We start from the raw sequence: 16180 nt of genomic DNA, 5'->3' as shown, positions 1-16180 counted from the left end.
ATTAATAAACAGGTTGGTCCTAGAGCTAGCTGTCAAATATCAACCTCTCAAGTGCTTGAAAAGTGTTCATAATGTTAATAGCAGAACTTAACAGTTGTTAAAGAACAATAAAATTAAGATAAGTCTAAAATAACCGTATCAATGTAATTTAAGTCTTACGAAAATGTTTAAAACGTCCTGCAGTTCTGAAAAATAATCTACTTATCTATTTTGAAGAAGGTTTCAACACCTCCATAAAAGATCAACACTCCGACTTTATATGCAATCACATTCGTGTTTGTAATTATTGTCTGGAGGCTAAAATTAAATGTTGGACTTGTATTCACCAATAATAATATATTATGATCACTATCTTATGTCTTCAATCATCAATATAATTAATTTTGGAATGTAACTTTAAGATTTCCTCTACAATCGATTCTCTAGATCAAAATTCTCCACATCAGGTTCCAATTCGCTTCGCAACACAGACACACCTTTCAAAAGGTAGAAAAAGAAAGCACATACCTGCATCAGTGAAGAAGGCTGAATGCCGGTTAGGGCTGGAGGGGACCGAAGCGGAGGCAGATGTGAGGAAGGCCCTCTTGACCTTGGTCCATTTAGAGGCTCTGGGAGGTCGGTGCTGAGGAGGGCGGGCTCCGAGCTCCAGGGAGCGCTGCTTGCGGAGCACAGGGTGAGGCTCTGATTCTGCAAGAGACACACCTGATGAAGAATGGACTGGTTAGCGTGATAGTATTTTGTTTCGACACGCTTGGGGTAAGATGTGATTTTTTTTGGGGATGGGTTGATGCAGGTAATGGTTTATTTAAATACTTTGATGTTTATGGTGTAGCCTTAGATACGGTGACTATGCAGGGTGAGGACTTTAATTCAAAAATGCCAACTGAAATTGAAGATACGAAATGTGCGAGATTGCAAAAATTTTGGTCAATGGCAAGTTTGAATGAAATGAGCCAAATGGTTGGACATTTACTATTATTGTTTACTTCAAAGACGAATTCGTGCTGGAGTTGTATATAAGATTCTAGGTATATAGTTTAGATGAATAATTTTGGCACATCTTGGCTAGAAAACAATTGGCGAAAGATAAATGGAACAATGATTATGATGATCTGCAAATTGACATAAATGTGTAGAAACAAATTTCCTGTCAATCAATCATTCTGTATAGTAATTGCTTTTACATACAATTCATAAAATCACGTATATTCTGTCCAAATAAATACAAATTTGAGTCAAATTTTCCAAACTCCCGTTCCAAATCGTAATTTTTCACTCTACGAATTAATAAAATTTTGTTCACCAGATAGAATACCCAAACAGGAAAACCAAAATTTTCAAGTCAATAAAAATATCATTGACATTACCTACCTAACCCAAATTGCTAAAACTGAAACCAGAATGGTCAGGGAACATGTTTAATAATAAAATATGTTCCGATCTAACGACGATTAATTGCAAATTTTCTTCAAATCAAATAATTAAACCAATTGCACCAAAAGTAGGAAAACCAAGTTTATTATTAACTCTCTCAAGAAAAATATGAAAGTTTAATAACCTTCAGAAGAGCAGAAAGAAAAATTATCTGACAGACTCACCTAACTCCTCAGAAGACGGTATAGTGAGGGTCAGTGCTGGCGGTGCATCGCTGTCTCCACCATCACTCAAAGACCTTCGTCTCTTCGGCACCACGTCGGGAGAACTCTTGGACCCTCGGTTAGTCTTCTTCTTGACTGACTCCCGGTTCGTTTGGATGAAGTCACGCATCTTGCCCCACGTGCTTTTGTGGAGCTTGTTCGGTGAGGGGGAGGTTGAGCTGTCGTCCTTGGGGAGAAGTGTAAATTAGATTACGGTGAAAGGAAGGTGAGTTTTAAGATAACTCTTGTGGTTTTTATTTAAATAAAGAAAATTCTTTTGGAAAAAATCTTTGAAGAAGACGGATACATTTTTTTTTGATTTTATTATCATCCCAGTAAAAAATCCAAATAATATAAAGCATTAATAAGTTCATTACCATCTTTAATTTTAATATAAATGGCATAAATACAGAGCTAGTGGAAGTGTAACAGTATAGAATTGTAGATAGAAAAATGCTTTTTAATAAATCCAATTTCCATTTCCTCGTTTCCTAAACTTTTTCTAAAAAGTAGTGCAACTTAAATTGTACCTGCTCATAGGAAATAATTTAAGCTTTTTATTCTCCACATCAACATTCGTCTCAAAAGTAACTTCAATCGCACAGTACTGAGGAGCAGGTGGTCTAATACTATATAACTCATCCATTAACGACTATCCAGCCATAAACAACATCCCCAGACAATTCACCCAGACCGAACAACATTCAAACTATTCTAAATCTTATGAACTTTACTAGCTGATCCGCATGCGTCACCAAAGAGAAAATGGGTTATAATTTTCTCCGTTTTTGTACCTTTTTTTGTTGCAACTCCGCTCCTAATGGCCGTAGCGTGATGTTATATAGCCTAAAGCATACCTCGATAAATGGTCTATTCAACACTTTTTTTTCAATTCATACCAATAGTTCCTGAGATAAGCGCGTTCAAACAAATAAACAAACAAACTCTTCAGCTTTATAATATTAGTATAGCTGATGTATATTGCTATTTTAGTTTACTACAAAACAGTGGACAACTGTTCACGAATTGAATGAAGCGAAAAAACTTTTCTTTTTCATAATATTATGACTACGATGTTTTAAATTATTACTTGTTTTAAATGCTGAAGAAAAACATTGTGAGGAAAAGTCTTTCTTGCACTGAAAAAGTGTGGTAGACAAAAGAGCAGTTTTCAGAATTTTCTTTCTAGGAGAAACCCCATCATTAGGACTGTGGTCTAAGTAATTCTTTTAAAAGCAACGCATCGTCTTGCTAAAACATACATACAAACAAAGGAGAAATGCAAGACAACCTGACCCAAAACCTATTCTTAGATGACACACACAAGACGTGTATCAAGTGGGAATCGAACCCTCGGCATCCGTACTCAATGTTAGCAGGGTGATATCCCTCTTAACCACTACGCCAACTCGTTATAAATATCGAAAATAAATAGTGTTTCTAAAATAGTAACTTGTATTGTATAGAAAATATTTTTGCACTAAGTAAGTGTAGACAAAAGACCGCTCTTCAGAGCTTTGCTTCATCATTGTCATTTGTCCATCAGTGGGACTTAAGTGGGACTGTCATGATATTTTTAAAGTAGTATACATGTATTTTACAAAAAAACATTGGCCACGAATACAAGACTGATATCCATAAAATAACACAATTATTATGTATTACACAATCATGGGAATCGAACCCAAGACAATTGTGTGTAGTATTAGCATCATAAGTACCACCTTAACTACACAACTATATATTATACATGTCGACCAATACTATGTCGTCGCTTCAAAGAAAAACTATTTTTAGTAAGAAATGGAAAATATTTTTTTGTTCGATCACATGATTCTAATAAACGTTATATTTAGCGTGGGCTTTTAAACTATTTTATTATTAGTTTATGTACAGTTGATACTAACTTGCGGGGGCAGATGCAGGAATGTGTTGTCGCCATCGTCTCTCATGCTCTTGCGCATACCTGGGAACAATTCACTCAAATAATTCCAATTTATCATTTATTTTATCGTGGTCAACCTGGTGTCCAAGTTGTTTCAGCCTGTTATCTGAATGAACAACATCCAGGATCGACTTTTTACATGTCACTTTAAATGCCGCTAGACGGCCACTTTCCTATGAAAAGATCGCGTCAAGGGTTGCTCAACTTACTAATCGTTTAAAGACCGGTGAGCGCGACTGGTTATAAAGAACTCAGTAAATTCCAGACAGAAAATATTGGAAATTATTGAAGCACGGATTTAGGTAAATAATCATTTTCAAACGTTTTTGACGGCAAATAAAATCTTTATAACTATAACTTTGCTAATCATTGTCACATTGATGTTTCGTAGAAATATATGTTTATTTGTAACATAATTTTCTATACTAAAACAAATTGGATCATATTTCTTTGATTTTCTTATTATTACACTATCCGGTCGAATTTCCGTGGAAAATTTATTTATGTACGTATTTTTTCATGGAATCGAGTGATAAATTATACCTACGGTTATTTTTTGCAGAAATATGAATATTTATTTATTAAATAACTGTTTTGTCGCAATTTATTTGAGTATCATTGAGGAAATCGTTATTAGACATGGGCTTTTCTAAAAAGTCATTATTATTATTGACATCGTTGTAAAATATGGCACACTCTTATTATCTCTTTCGTGGAAAATAAGTTGTTGCTATAAAAATCTGCCAATAAACTTTTTAAAATTTTGTTTTAGTTCTGGAAATTGTTATTTACGATAATATTTCTACAAAAGTTTTTCTTCCTATAATACAATGCATATTTTACAAAATCAACTTTTTGGATCTAGATCTAATTAAGATACTATAAACAAGCGGTTTAAGCAACCTTTAACTACCAACATTTAACTAAAAAACCCTTACAACTTTTGCACATAAACCTTCCTCTTGAAAAATCCGTTGTTACGTTTTATAGATCTAAGCATACATACATAGAGACAGACGCGGGTAACGACTTTCCTTTATCAACCGCTAGAAAATATGGCGCATGTCTCTAAGAGTACCAACATAATTTGTACATTTGGGAAGCTACACAATTATATTTAATTCATAAAATCTAACCTTATTTCTACCAAAACTGTAAATTTCCTCTACACTAACTCACGCTTACAATTTCATACGATTTCGCTTCACAGATTAAGAATACATAACTCATACGTAAATAGCTTCCGTGCATGTTTTTCATCGCGTTTTCAATGGTTTACGCTTGGTTCGATCAAAGACCGACGGTACTACTGACTAACTATATCTTATATACATGTATATGTATATCTACACGAGTTTGGAGTGAATCACACTTGACAGAATAAGGCCGTTGGGTTGTTTTTTTATATAAAGTATGTATAGATGGAGAGAAGGGCTTTAGAGACTTGTATTTTGTGGGGAAAGTTTGTCTTTTGACGAAGGATGACACGATTTTTTACCGACTTTGAAATAATGGACGAGTTTCTGAATTTGTTTGTATTATTTCTTATGCTTCTAACTAACCTCATCATTTGTGCTGAGATAGCTTTAAAAGTTTTTTTTCGTTTAAAATGGTAGTGCTTCTCATGTTGATCCAGATTTGACAAGTGGTTTTTTAAATATCCTTAATCATGCGTAACTTTTTCTAAATATTCCTTTGTTGACGGCATCTTTACATTATCCTTTCGTACAAGCTATATGTTACGATTACTTTTACATATATGCTATTATCATCTTATTAATGTGATGCAACTCTCTCTACGATGCCACATTATCGATAACATTGTGTGGGTTTTAAAAAACATGAATTAGGATGTTGAACATTGTAAAAGGCAATAGAAAACAGTAACAGTGTTGTGTTTTGTTATGTATAAAACTGACTTTGTAACAGTAAAAGGTAAACATTATATTATTTTTTTAATATTTTTCATGCATATAAAACTTTTCTTTAACTAAAACTATTTGAAGAATATATTTTCCTAAAAACAAAGTCTTTTTGAAAGTGCAGCAACAAATGCTGTGATATGTTTAAACATCTACGAAAGTGTTGAGTGTCAACACTAGCTACAAGAATGTGTCAGAATTGATACAAAATACATTTATTTTAAACAACTACATGTGTCGCCGTGTCGCTAATTGTTTCTTATTATGAGCGTCCCATATTTCTGGCAGTTGATGTGTTACTCATTCTGTTTAGTTCGAAATACATGTGAAAGTGAATGAATAGAGCTTACGACAGTTTATACTAACGTTAGCGCGTTTCTCTACAGTCAGTATTATCGAGAGTTTGCCATTTAAAATATTCTGCAAAAATAGTACTCATAAAATCCGCTAGAGGCGCTGATCAGATTTCCATACATAATTTCTTGATAGCCGGTTGTCGATAGTTGATAGTGGAATAGAATCGCGCTGGATCTTTACTTCAGTAGCTCGATTCTCTACAGTCGTTATAATACTGAGTTTTAAAAGTTTCACATTTAAAATGTACTGAAAGAATTGTTCTTAAAACGCACGTCAGATGCGCTTATCCGGCTTTCAGACAAAATTTGTTGTAAGTTATCTGAAAAGTTATCGATAGAAGTAGTAAGTAGCCTCATTGAACATTTTATACCTTTTTGTATTTTGTCCTGCAGCCAGATACGCAAGCATTTATAATTTAAAAAGTATCTTCCAAATGTATGTAACATCTTTCGAAAAACTTATGTTTGTAACTGACGGGACAAGGTTTTTATGGAACCGAAGGGATCAAAATTAAAAGGGATAAAATTCTACGTAACCCGGGCGTAGTCGGGCCGGTCCACTCGTTTATAGCATAAAACATTTCTTAGATATTCATGACAAAAGCAATCCATACAATTTCACAAACATACCAGTATCCACCCTCAGCTCCTCACACGAGGAGTTAGGAGTCAGCGATATCGCGCTACCAGGCGTCAGGCTGGCGGAGTCTCTGGGCTCAGGGTTGGTGAGGGTGGCCGATGATGGAGAGGATCCAGCTAGAGCCACTACCCCCACCATTGCGCCCGCTGCTACAGCACTTGCTGCCCCACCCATGGCTACCGCTGGCCATTGGGCTTTTTCCCATCTGGAGACAAAAACTTGAATGAACGATAATATCCAAAAAATATTGCTTATGTCGTGGAGGTACCTACGGCTATTAGACTTTTTCCCATTTGAAGACAAAATATGAGTGTTATTGTTACAAATAAAATCTTATATGACATAGGGATATACATATATTAACAATAGATACAAAATATAATCAAACTCGAAACAATTAAATTTGATTGCCATTGCTATGACCGAAAAGAGAAGAGACGCACAGTAACCAGTAATACTAAGGGCATTGGCAAAAATGTAGAAAGTGTTGTTGCTGACGCAGGTCTTGTATTCAATTCCAGGGGCAGACAAAGTGCAATGCTATAGTCTTGGTAAATATATTTATGATTTTTTATAGGAATGTTACCAGTTATAAAGCGGGTAAAGGTATTTCATACAACTGTGTTTATATTTTTAGGTATAAGAATTTCTTTAGATAAAACCTTTAAAAGAGGATGCGATATTCTACAAATTAACTGACTGCTCTTTTTAAAAGGGTTCAATTTTTCGTGGATTCTCTTAAAAGCCACTATACCTATTATTGTATCGTGTTTACGAGTTCACTGTAACAATAAACTGAAGTTAATGAGGATAAGAAATGTTTAAAATTAGGTTTTTTATACATAGTTAAAAGTAGTTATAATTGGCCACTTTGAAGGATTCAATTATACATTTAGGTTGTATAAGACGCTAATATGAAGCTTGATGTTTTGTTGCGGATTCTATTGAATAGTAAGTTTAGACTGGCTTAAGCACGCGACTGTTCGCGAGAAAGAACCACAGTAAAATAAGGATTGTAGGCACGTGTCAATCCAGGCTATTAACTATATGTGTAGTTATTCAATTCCGTTCAGTAATTTTACGTGAAGCGTATCAAACTATATAACATGTTTATAAGGATATAACAGTCTGTATGTTTTACATTCATCTTAGCAAACTTTCACATTTATTTAGTAGAATTCACTTTTGAACACCAGGTTCGTGCTTCATGTAGTGTCCCTGCATTCTTCATTTACGTACCTTTTGTTATAAGCCTCGTCTTAAAGATTATATATAAAATATATAAATTACATTATGCATGTTTGTAACTCTTTCACGCAAAAACTACCAGACAGATTTTGATGATTTTGTTACAATTGATACATATATTTTGACAGATGAAGATAGGAACAAAGGTAGTCCAAAATAAGTCCATCGAAAACTATATACCTACTTACTTAAAATAAAAATGAATTATTTGCATGTCTTTCAAATATTCATGGTATGTGCTACCACCAATCCTTCATAATAAAAATATTCTATTTTAAAAGAAATGACAATAATATTAAGATAATTCAGCATCTCTCTGTTTTATTGGTGTTCCCGCCAACATTTGGCTCGCAAGTAATTTATTATATGTTACATACCGATAGCGTTTCACCTTGATTTTATAAATTGTTTCAATGTTAGCGACGTCACACTGAAACATTATTATAATGTTTGTTATTACTTACTACTTATTTAAAAAAAAAATATGGAAAATTCATGTCCTTACTAACACAGCACTACACAAGTCTTGGATAGATACTAAACAATACTTCTCTTATTCATGAAAATATATAAAGTTGTGAAAGGCTTATAAAGAGTTTTGTTTCTTTCACTCCTTAGCGAAATGAAAAAAAACATTATTATAGTATGAATAGTTTTTTAACTAAAATAGGTTTATACTATGTTTATGAATACGAGGGTTAAAAGCGAATCGTTAAGCATCGGAGATTTGCGTAGCCCGCCGCGCTAAATAAAATATCTTATGCACGATTCCACCAACACAATCTTAAGGTTATGGAAATCTTGAGTTTATGCTCCGCTCTAACCACTCCTGAACAAATATTGGTAAGACTATCAGGTGGAATTTCGATAGTTGTTTTCTTACATTTGCTGTTTCTTTATCTATTGGTCAAGTTATCACATTATTCGTTAAACTAGCCCCTAAAGATTTCTGAAACCTTATGTAAATAAAACTGACGTTACCTACCTTACCATTAAAAAAGCTCTAAGCCAACGTTACTTATATCACAGTTACACACACTTAAAACAGTTTTAACAATATTGGTACAAGAACTACTCCTTAGATAACCACTTAATTTGATAAAAAGTTACTATGTTTACCCGATGTCAGTAAATAAAGACCGAACTAAAGTCTTACCCTACTTATAACGTCATCAAAACAATTTATTATGCGAATACCCTCATTGACAATATGTAAGAGTTTGACATGAGTTTCGAAGTAAGTAAATTCGTTAGTAGGGGTAGTAAATATATCTAACAGGTAAGATACTTTACTGCTATCATTAGCTGCTTAGTCACCAGCTTTTATTATACAGAAGTAACAAGTTTAGTCATTAACTTGACTCATTAAATCAAAGACATACACACATCAACACTGTCTAGGGATATTTTGTATTTACTCAGTATCTCAAAATTTATTGAAGATAGCATGCAACATGTATATATTTTTATAAAGCCCATTTATCTGACTATACTTCAGAATAAAAAAAAACCCAAATTATTTTGCGTAAAAAATTTTATACTTAAATAAAGAAAAAACGAAAAATAATGGTAAAACTAACAATCAATGTTTTTCTCCAGAAAATGTGAAACATAAGAAAAAGTTATTGTTTTTAGCAGTATTGTGAATAATCACTAGTCTATGCAGCCATCTATGACATTTATAACAGTCCTGCAGCGATTTTTCATAATTTGGATGAAGTTATCCAGGTCCTACTACGGTATATTGTCCCAGGTCCGGCTAAGATGCAAAAAAGTGGCTCTTCCGTTGCAGTGTTCGCAGGGAAATTCCTCAAAGCCCTTTTATGGGACATGCCCCACGCGTGCTCTATGGGGTTTAGGTCAGATGATTGAGCTGGCCCGCCTGAGACCGATACGTCGTGTTCCTGCAACCATCTCGTCACCGCTCTCGCTGTGTGTGGATGGGCGTTATCGTGAATGAAGGTGAATTCTTGGCCCATTCGTAGTCTATGGGGGAAGATTATAAGCACGAGCACCTGATTACGGTATTTTTCAGCCGTAATGGTGTTTCTGATCCAAACGCGATCTGTTCTTCCACCAAGAAGAGTTTCCGCCCAAACCATAATTGTCCCGCCGTGCTATGAATGGACTTCCTGAGGATATTGCAGACGGCTATCACGACCAGAGACTCGCCATACACGTACTCTACGTGAATCAGAATGAAAACTGAACCGGAACTGATCGGTTAAAAGCATTACAGACCACGGGTTATCATTCCAGAGCAAATGCACACGAACCAACTCTAGTCGTCGTCCGCGATTTCCTCGACAAAGTGCTGGAGTACGAAGCGGTGTGCGAGCATAAAGGTTAGCTTCATGCAGCCTTTTCCTCACAGTTTGGTCACTCACAAGCAACTGGGACTCTGAGTGGAGCCTCTAAACCAACCGCATGGCCGTATCATTTGGTTCTTTTCTCACGGCAAATGGCAAAAATCGGTCTTGTCGTTGAGTGGTTATGCGCTTTTTGCCTGGATGTCTTTCAATCACTTCACTAGTAGCACTGTAGCGTGACCATAACCTAGATATCACGTTTTGTTTTGTTCCAATCTCCTCAGCAAAACTCCGTCGAGTAACCCCAGCTTGGAGCGTGCCTACTGCCCTTAGCATTTCCTCTCTCGTTAAATAGCACTTCTGCATGATGCACACAATAGGTTTAATTCGAAATTAATCAATAACTTGTTATAAAACTAAAATTTGAGACAAAAAAATATCTCGATGCGAATGCAGTTCAACGAAACTTTCGGACTTCGCTACCATTATGCCGCGTAAATATTTTGTATTTATTTATTTTTTATAAATTCAAAATTAGAACCGTCCAAAAAGGTTTACAAATAGTCTATTATCAAAAGATTTTCAAACTGGCCAGTATTTTTTGAGTTTATGAACTTTATACAAAATATCCCTAGACGATGTTGATGTGTGTATATATATACAAATCGAAATAACATGAAACATACCTAAATGCAGCTTTAACTCTCGTCCACTTTGAAACTTTAGATTTCTCCACTTCCTTCAAAAACACACCCTCAGACCTTCTCCTCAAGGGAGTGCCGGGAGGTGCATCACTGTCATCTCCACCAGCAGACCGTGACCTCTGTTTCCTCAGCAAAGACCCTCCGAACTTCCCATGACCTTTCCACTTAGACCCTGATCTCTTCATACTCCTGCCGCCCATCATCATGGAGTCAAACAGAATCTGACCGTATTCACACTCAAACTCAGCATCCAAAGCCTCGTTGATCAGCTCCAACTCCTTACTCTCAGACTTTAGCTTCTCATTCTCATAGTCTATCATCTTGTGAGCAGAATGAAGCCTCTTCAAATGATTAACGTCCTTTAGTCTTCTCAATATACGGTTGTTATGGTCTTTCAACGTAACGAATTGGTCTAACAGTTCTAACAGCTTTTCTAACTGGTCTAGTGCTTCGGCCGTGTCTTTCGTTCTTTGTGCCATCTCCTTTCCTCTTAAAGACATGGCATCATTTTGGTCTTTTAGTCTTTGCAACATGCTTTCGCATAATGCCTCTGCGTCTGGAGCTTCTCCATCGTTCAAGGTCCAGTATTCGTCTGGAGGGCTCGGGCCTGCTGTGCATGGTGACGACCCTTCAGCATCTGAAGGTGTCTGCGGAGACTTAACAGATAAAGACTCGGGAGGCTCCCCTCTCCGTCTTTTGTGCAAGGAGGTCCCGCTCGGCGGCAACTCAGCCAAATCTTTCGGCTCTTTTCGTTCAACTTTGCTACTCTTCTCATCTTCTGCGGGGCTGACGGTGACGTCACTGGTCTCTTTCAATGACGTCATGGTGCAGCGAGTGTCGGCTTGTGTCTGGACTATTTATAAATGAAAATAAAAACACGTGCATCGTCCGGTGGCGCGGCACTATCATTTGATACGGAATGCATATTTCGTGATATCTATCGATCTGTCTGTTGCAGTTTGTTTCTCTCACCTCACTTATTATCACATCACAACACACAATATTATATTTTCAAATTAAACTAAACACTTTCACATTCACACATTGAAGTTAAATTATTTTAAAGCTTTTCACATACTTTTGATTTGTTACACTAAATAAATAGTTCTGTTAATTTAATGTTGGTTGGCCATAATTTAAAATAAGTTATGTATAAATATGATTGAGAAATTTAAATATTTAGGAGATATTCAGCGCCGCCCAACGCGTATGCGCACGTACGGCGGGCGGGCGGCCGCGCACTGCCGAGCTTGTACGACCGTCGACGGAAACGGCCGAAAGTTACCGAAGACGTATTTTTAACTTTAACATTCCTTACATTGTAGGTGGTTTATTTTGGCTCTTATTGCCTTAGTAATAAGGTTATTGGGAGTTGTAAAATGTAATTTTGTTGTAATAATACATTCTTAATGTTAACGCCGCGCTTCCGAGCCGTAAGCCCATTAACCCATTTATGAAAAAGGGACTAAAAATCTCATTTTCTTGTCTTGTACGAGATTTAGCAACTGGTTTTATAAATGAATGGTATTTTGAAAACATTTCTACATGTGTACGTAATTACTGAAAAATGTATGAAACATTGTTTCGTTTATTTCACGTTTTCTGTTGAAAACAAGTGATTTATTGTTGTTTGCATTGTAGCGGGTCATTTAATTTACAATGCAAGTTGCAAAAAGTAGGTGTCTTCTATCAAATGAACACTTACATCCTTGTTTATAGAAAAAATTGAACGAGCTGAAAAGTAGATCCATTAAAATAAGCTAAAACGTGCAATATATGTATTTTCCGATATAAAATCATAATACAATAATAATACATATAACTTCCCGATTCCCAGATTCGAACTCGGGACTCCGCAATAAAAACCATGAACACAAACAACTCACTAAGTATTGAACATTGAACAATATGATGTACTAAAACCTCGTTTTAAAGAAATCAAACCTCTTTGATGATTTTCTTTTCCCGAATTCTAATACCAAAGAGTTTCATTGTTCAAATATAGAAAAATACTGGCAACCGTCTTTCTTTTTTTATAATTCTTGAAAAGTGTTCGTACGAAGAACAATAGTTCAGTCGAAACAAAGAAATTTTCTGTAATGTTGCTTCAATAGATCGGTGACATTTTTTTATATTTATTTTTATATATTTTATACAACCAAAATTTAATTTGAAGAACTAACAATAATGTTTTCGCGGTGGGCGGCTAGTAGTTGGTAAGCTTTATATATTTTTGATATAATTTCCATTTATTCTGAAATTTTGAGATATCTGAGCCAAGGGTCTCCCAAGTAGTAGTAAAACGTAGCGATCTGTAGTTTTTTGGTGAATGATCTAGCGCCAGGAAACATTATTTTGTAGATCATTTTAACTAGGTTGAATAAAATAAGAGTAATAGACGGAAGGTGTTCATGTTAATAAGCGCATTGTGATCCCTAGAATTTTATGAGTTAGATCTATTAGGTTGTGCCTTTACTCATATGCTTTCGTTTTTAATTGCGGTGGGGCTGAGAATTGAATAGACAGTTTTAGACATATCCACAGAATAGAATAGAATTTTTTATGTAAACCTGAGGGTGCGGTCAGAATTGATTCAATTTACAGGCTGTAGAATACGATTTTATTATAATCGAATGATTTTTGCAACAATCTTTGTTGACGTATCTGGCTATCATCTAATGTCAAAACGATTGACATATTCCTCATTCAAATTTAGTTCTCTCTATTGCAGACAAATCGATGGACAATATTTTTGCACTAATATGACCTCGCTTTAATTTTGTAATTCCTTACGGATCCACTCGAAAAACACGCTATTCTTTCAACTATTCTTGACTAATGAAATACCTGTTTAAGTATCTTCTATGGTCGGCTTGAACTCTACAATATTACTGTTTAGCTTGACGCAGTGCTAAAAAAGCAAGTCAAAAGTCCTCCATAAGTTCCATAACTTACTTTACATATAATATGGTTGGTTATAACTTTAGGTGACCGTTTGGGGGCCGCCGCGGCGCCATGGAGCAAGAGGAAGAGAAGAAGAAGAAGTTGAACGAGGATGTGGTGGTGTTCATGCGCAAGCGCAGCGAGACCGAGGCGCCGCGCTACACCGCTCGTCTCAAGACTTATGTCGATATAAAGCAAAAGTAAGTCCTATTGTATTTAAACTTTTTTTTGGGATTAATGATAATTTTAGGGTTGACGGGCAGGCGGTCAGCTTAGAGAAATAGAATATGCTGTTCCGACCTCAAGTAACGTGAGAGAAGGAAAAGACAACGAAGAAGAAAATCCGCTTATAAATTATAAGCTGTTCTCGAAAATTAGGTAGACGTGGAATCTTCTTTCTTTATAGGATGTAAAATATCAATCAATCTGTTCCATAGTTTTAAAGAAATTTAAAGAATGAGGATAAACCTCAACATAACACACAAACACTTTGATTTAAGTCAGAGCTACTGTATCCTATCCCAATAAATACCCTTGATAGTGTAAGGAATAGCTTTGGTTTCTTTACAAAACAATCACAAGACTGTAAACAGTTTTAAGCTTTGTTTGCTCATTTTATTTCTAATAAAATGCAGCTTGGCTAAATAATGCAGAAACGCCTAAAAACAAAATACGCCTAAATTACACAAGTACACATTGCTATGAAATTTTGATCAGGCACCGTCGCGCGGCAGCGGCTCGACGTCACTCCGAGCATGGCTACAAGAAGGCATCGTCGGGCTCGCGCAAGAAGCCCGACAACCAGCAGAATGAGAGAGGTGCTGATAACACGTGAGTACTTTATACAACTGATAACATACTCGGCTAGACCAGAGAATAGGCACTGAGTGTGAATTTTTACCATTATTATGATTTATCTAATTAGCTTGCGTGTTTTGATGGAATGAATTAAGTTTAACTATTTTGTCGAGTATAAAGTATGCTTGGCCGGCGTGGTGAACTCAAGGCCTGATCCCTCCCTCGTTTGGGAGGAGACAGGAGTGGGACAGTAACGGATTCTCAATAAGGCGCTGCATTGAATGTTTTGTAATCTTTTTAACAATAACTTAAGCAATTTATACTTCCTAATATACCAGTATCTTAGAGTATAACTAACGGCCTATAGCGTAAATATATTTGATGGCCAAGGTGTCGATTAGGTAAAGCTGTTGGTAAATTAATTAAAGTAGTTTTATTATGACTGCCTCCAGAGAGCACAACCTCAACGAAGAAGACCGCGGCAGCAGACGGTATGTGTCACTCTTGTTCTTATGTAGCTCTTACAACCAGCACGGCTTTTAATTTATTATTACCTACTGATTATTTAAGTTTAAGTGTAATTATATCATAGTGGAATCAAAATGTATTTATCTCAATCTTAATATATTGTGCAAATGAAACTAATTATCTAATGTTACATTAGCGGAGGTCGCATAGAAAAGGGCATGCATCGCACTCGTTCATTCTCCCGATCTCGCTCCGGTGAGCCTTCGGACCGCTGCTGCCGGCGCCGTAGACGCCGTCGCTCTGTACGTATGCACCTATTAGCTCTCAATATCATTGTGACATGAATTGTATTCATCTAGCTAATAAAATAAGGACCAGTCTTTTACAGTTCATGAACAAGTGTAACATAACTTTTAATTGTAAATTAGTCTGTCAAGAACTGTATGTGTGACATTGATAGATATTTTCAATTCATGTTGGACAATACTTTAGCACGATTGGTGGGGTACGATGTGTAATTAATCAATTTCTTGGATAGTCTCTGATCAGACACTTGGCTTCAACAATTCATTATCCTAGTGAAAGTAGATTTTATTTAAACCTTGTATTTTTTAGGCCTTAGCTTGCGTTTCAAGACAACGCAATTTTATGTGTAGAAGCATAAGTTCATTGTGGAGTTGCCACCTTTTTTCTCCGGCCCCGAGCCATTCTTCCAAGATCGCGGCCATACAGCCGAGAGATAAGTGACGAAGCATAACAACAAAATAATAAACTTAATGTCCTTCACAGCGTCGCCGCCGCCGACGTCGCCGTAGCTGCCGGCGTCGTCGCCGCCGCCGCAGCTGTCGCCGCCGCCGCCGGCGCCGTAGCCGACGTCGTCGCAGGCGCAGCTGTCGCCGGCGCCGGCGCAGTCGTCGCCGCAGACGCCGCTGCCGCTAGCCCACTGTCTGTGCCGGTCACGTGTGCCCGTCGCGAGCTTGTGTCCGTTAATACTGTTTTATGATTACCGTCTTACTGTTTTGATTAAAGTTTTTTTGTTTTAATTTAAATTATTTTATTTTACACAATCCTTGAATTAGCGACAGGTGTAATCTAAATCGCAGAAGAGATATTTGTTTAGGCTTCCCTTTTAGGAACGCTGACGTCGACGTCTGTTGCATACGAATATACACAATTTTCTAAGGGACTGTACAGAAACGCTAACAAGTCA

The 16180-nt window shown here is 36.3% G+C and overlaps 2 protein-coding genes across 6 annotated transcripts in view; one reads left to right on the top strand and one right to left on the bottom strand.

The window, feature by feature from the left end:
• Positions 1–12015, bottom strand: part of LOC142976512 (uncharacterized) — a 51614-nt gene extending 39599 nt beyond the window's left edge. Inside the window, exons 1-5 of one of the 4 annotated variants that reach the window (XM_076119922.1) lie at positions 10744–12015; positions 6491–6705; positions 3545–3603; positions 1599–1824; positions 508–702 (exon numbers count right to left, since the gene is read on the bottom strand). In XM_076119922.1, coding sequence (XP_075976037.1) covers positions 508–702; positions 1599–1824; positions 3545–3603; positions 6491–6705; positions 10744–11585 — 1537 coding nt within the window. In that variant the 5' untranslated portion in view covers positions 11586–12015. The remainder of the gene's footprint in view (positions 1–507; positions 703–1598; positions 1825–3544; positions 3604–6490; positions 6706–10743) is intronic. The other 3 variants (XM_076119921.1, XM_076119923.1, XM_076119925.1) reach the window with 3 other exon arrangements.
• Positions 12016–12809: 794 nt separating this feature from the next.
• LOC142976705 (uncharacterized) lies at positions 12810–16013 on the top strand. Of its 2 annotated transcripts, none has more exons than XM_076120215.1 (6): positions 12810–12977; positions 13749–13904; positions 14422–14535; positions 14955–14993; positions 15167–15272; positions 15760–16013. In XM_076120215.1, the coding sequence occupies exons 2-6, from the start codon at positions 13777–13779 to the stop codon at positions 15907–15909; spliced, it is 537 nt and encodes a 178-aa protein (XP_075976330.1). In that variant the 5' UTR covers positions 12810–12977; positions 13749–13776; the 3' UTR covers positions 15910–16013. The 2 variants fall into 2 exon arrangements, with proteins under 2 accessions (XP_075976330.1, XP_075976329.1); XM_076120214.1 differs by having other exon boundaries at positions 14934–14993.
• Positions 16014–16180: the final 167 nt, after the last annotated feature.

This window comes from Anticarsia gemmatalis, chromosome 11 (genome assembly GCF_050436995.1).
Source record: "Anticarsia gemmatalis isolate Benzon Research Colony breed Stoneville strain chromosome 11, ilAntGemm2 primary, whole genome shotgun sequence".
In the NCBI taxonomy this organism is placed as follows: domain Eukaryota; kingdom Metazoa; phylum Arthropoda; class Insecta; order Lepidoptera; family Erebidae; genus Anticarsia; species Anticarsia gemmatalis.
Note: the sequence above shows the minus strand (reverse complement) of the source record. Positions and strands in the feature narration are given on the sequence as shown.

Excerpts from the sequence above, each read along its gene's own strand:
- LOC142976705 (XM_076120214.1), top strand. The coding sequence starts at position 13,777 with ATGGAGCAAGAGGAAGAGAAGAAGAAGAAGTTGAACGAGGATGTGGTG. Across the intron at positions 14,536-14,933 it reads GAGAGAGGTGCTGATAACAC|TTTTATTATGACTGCCTCCA; the intron begins GTGAGTACTTTA and ends TAATTAAAGTAG. Across the intron at positions 14,994-15,166 it reads GAAGACCGCGGCAGCAGACG|CGGAGGTCGCATAGAAAAGG; the intron begins GTATGTGTCACT and ends ATGTTACATTAG.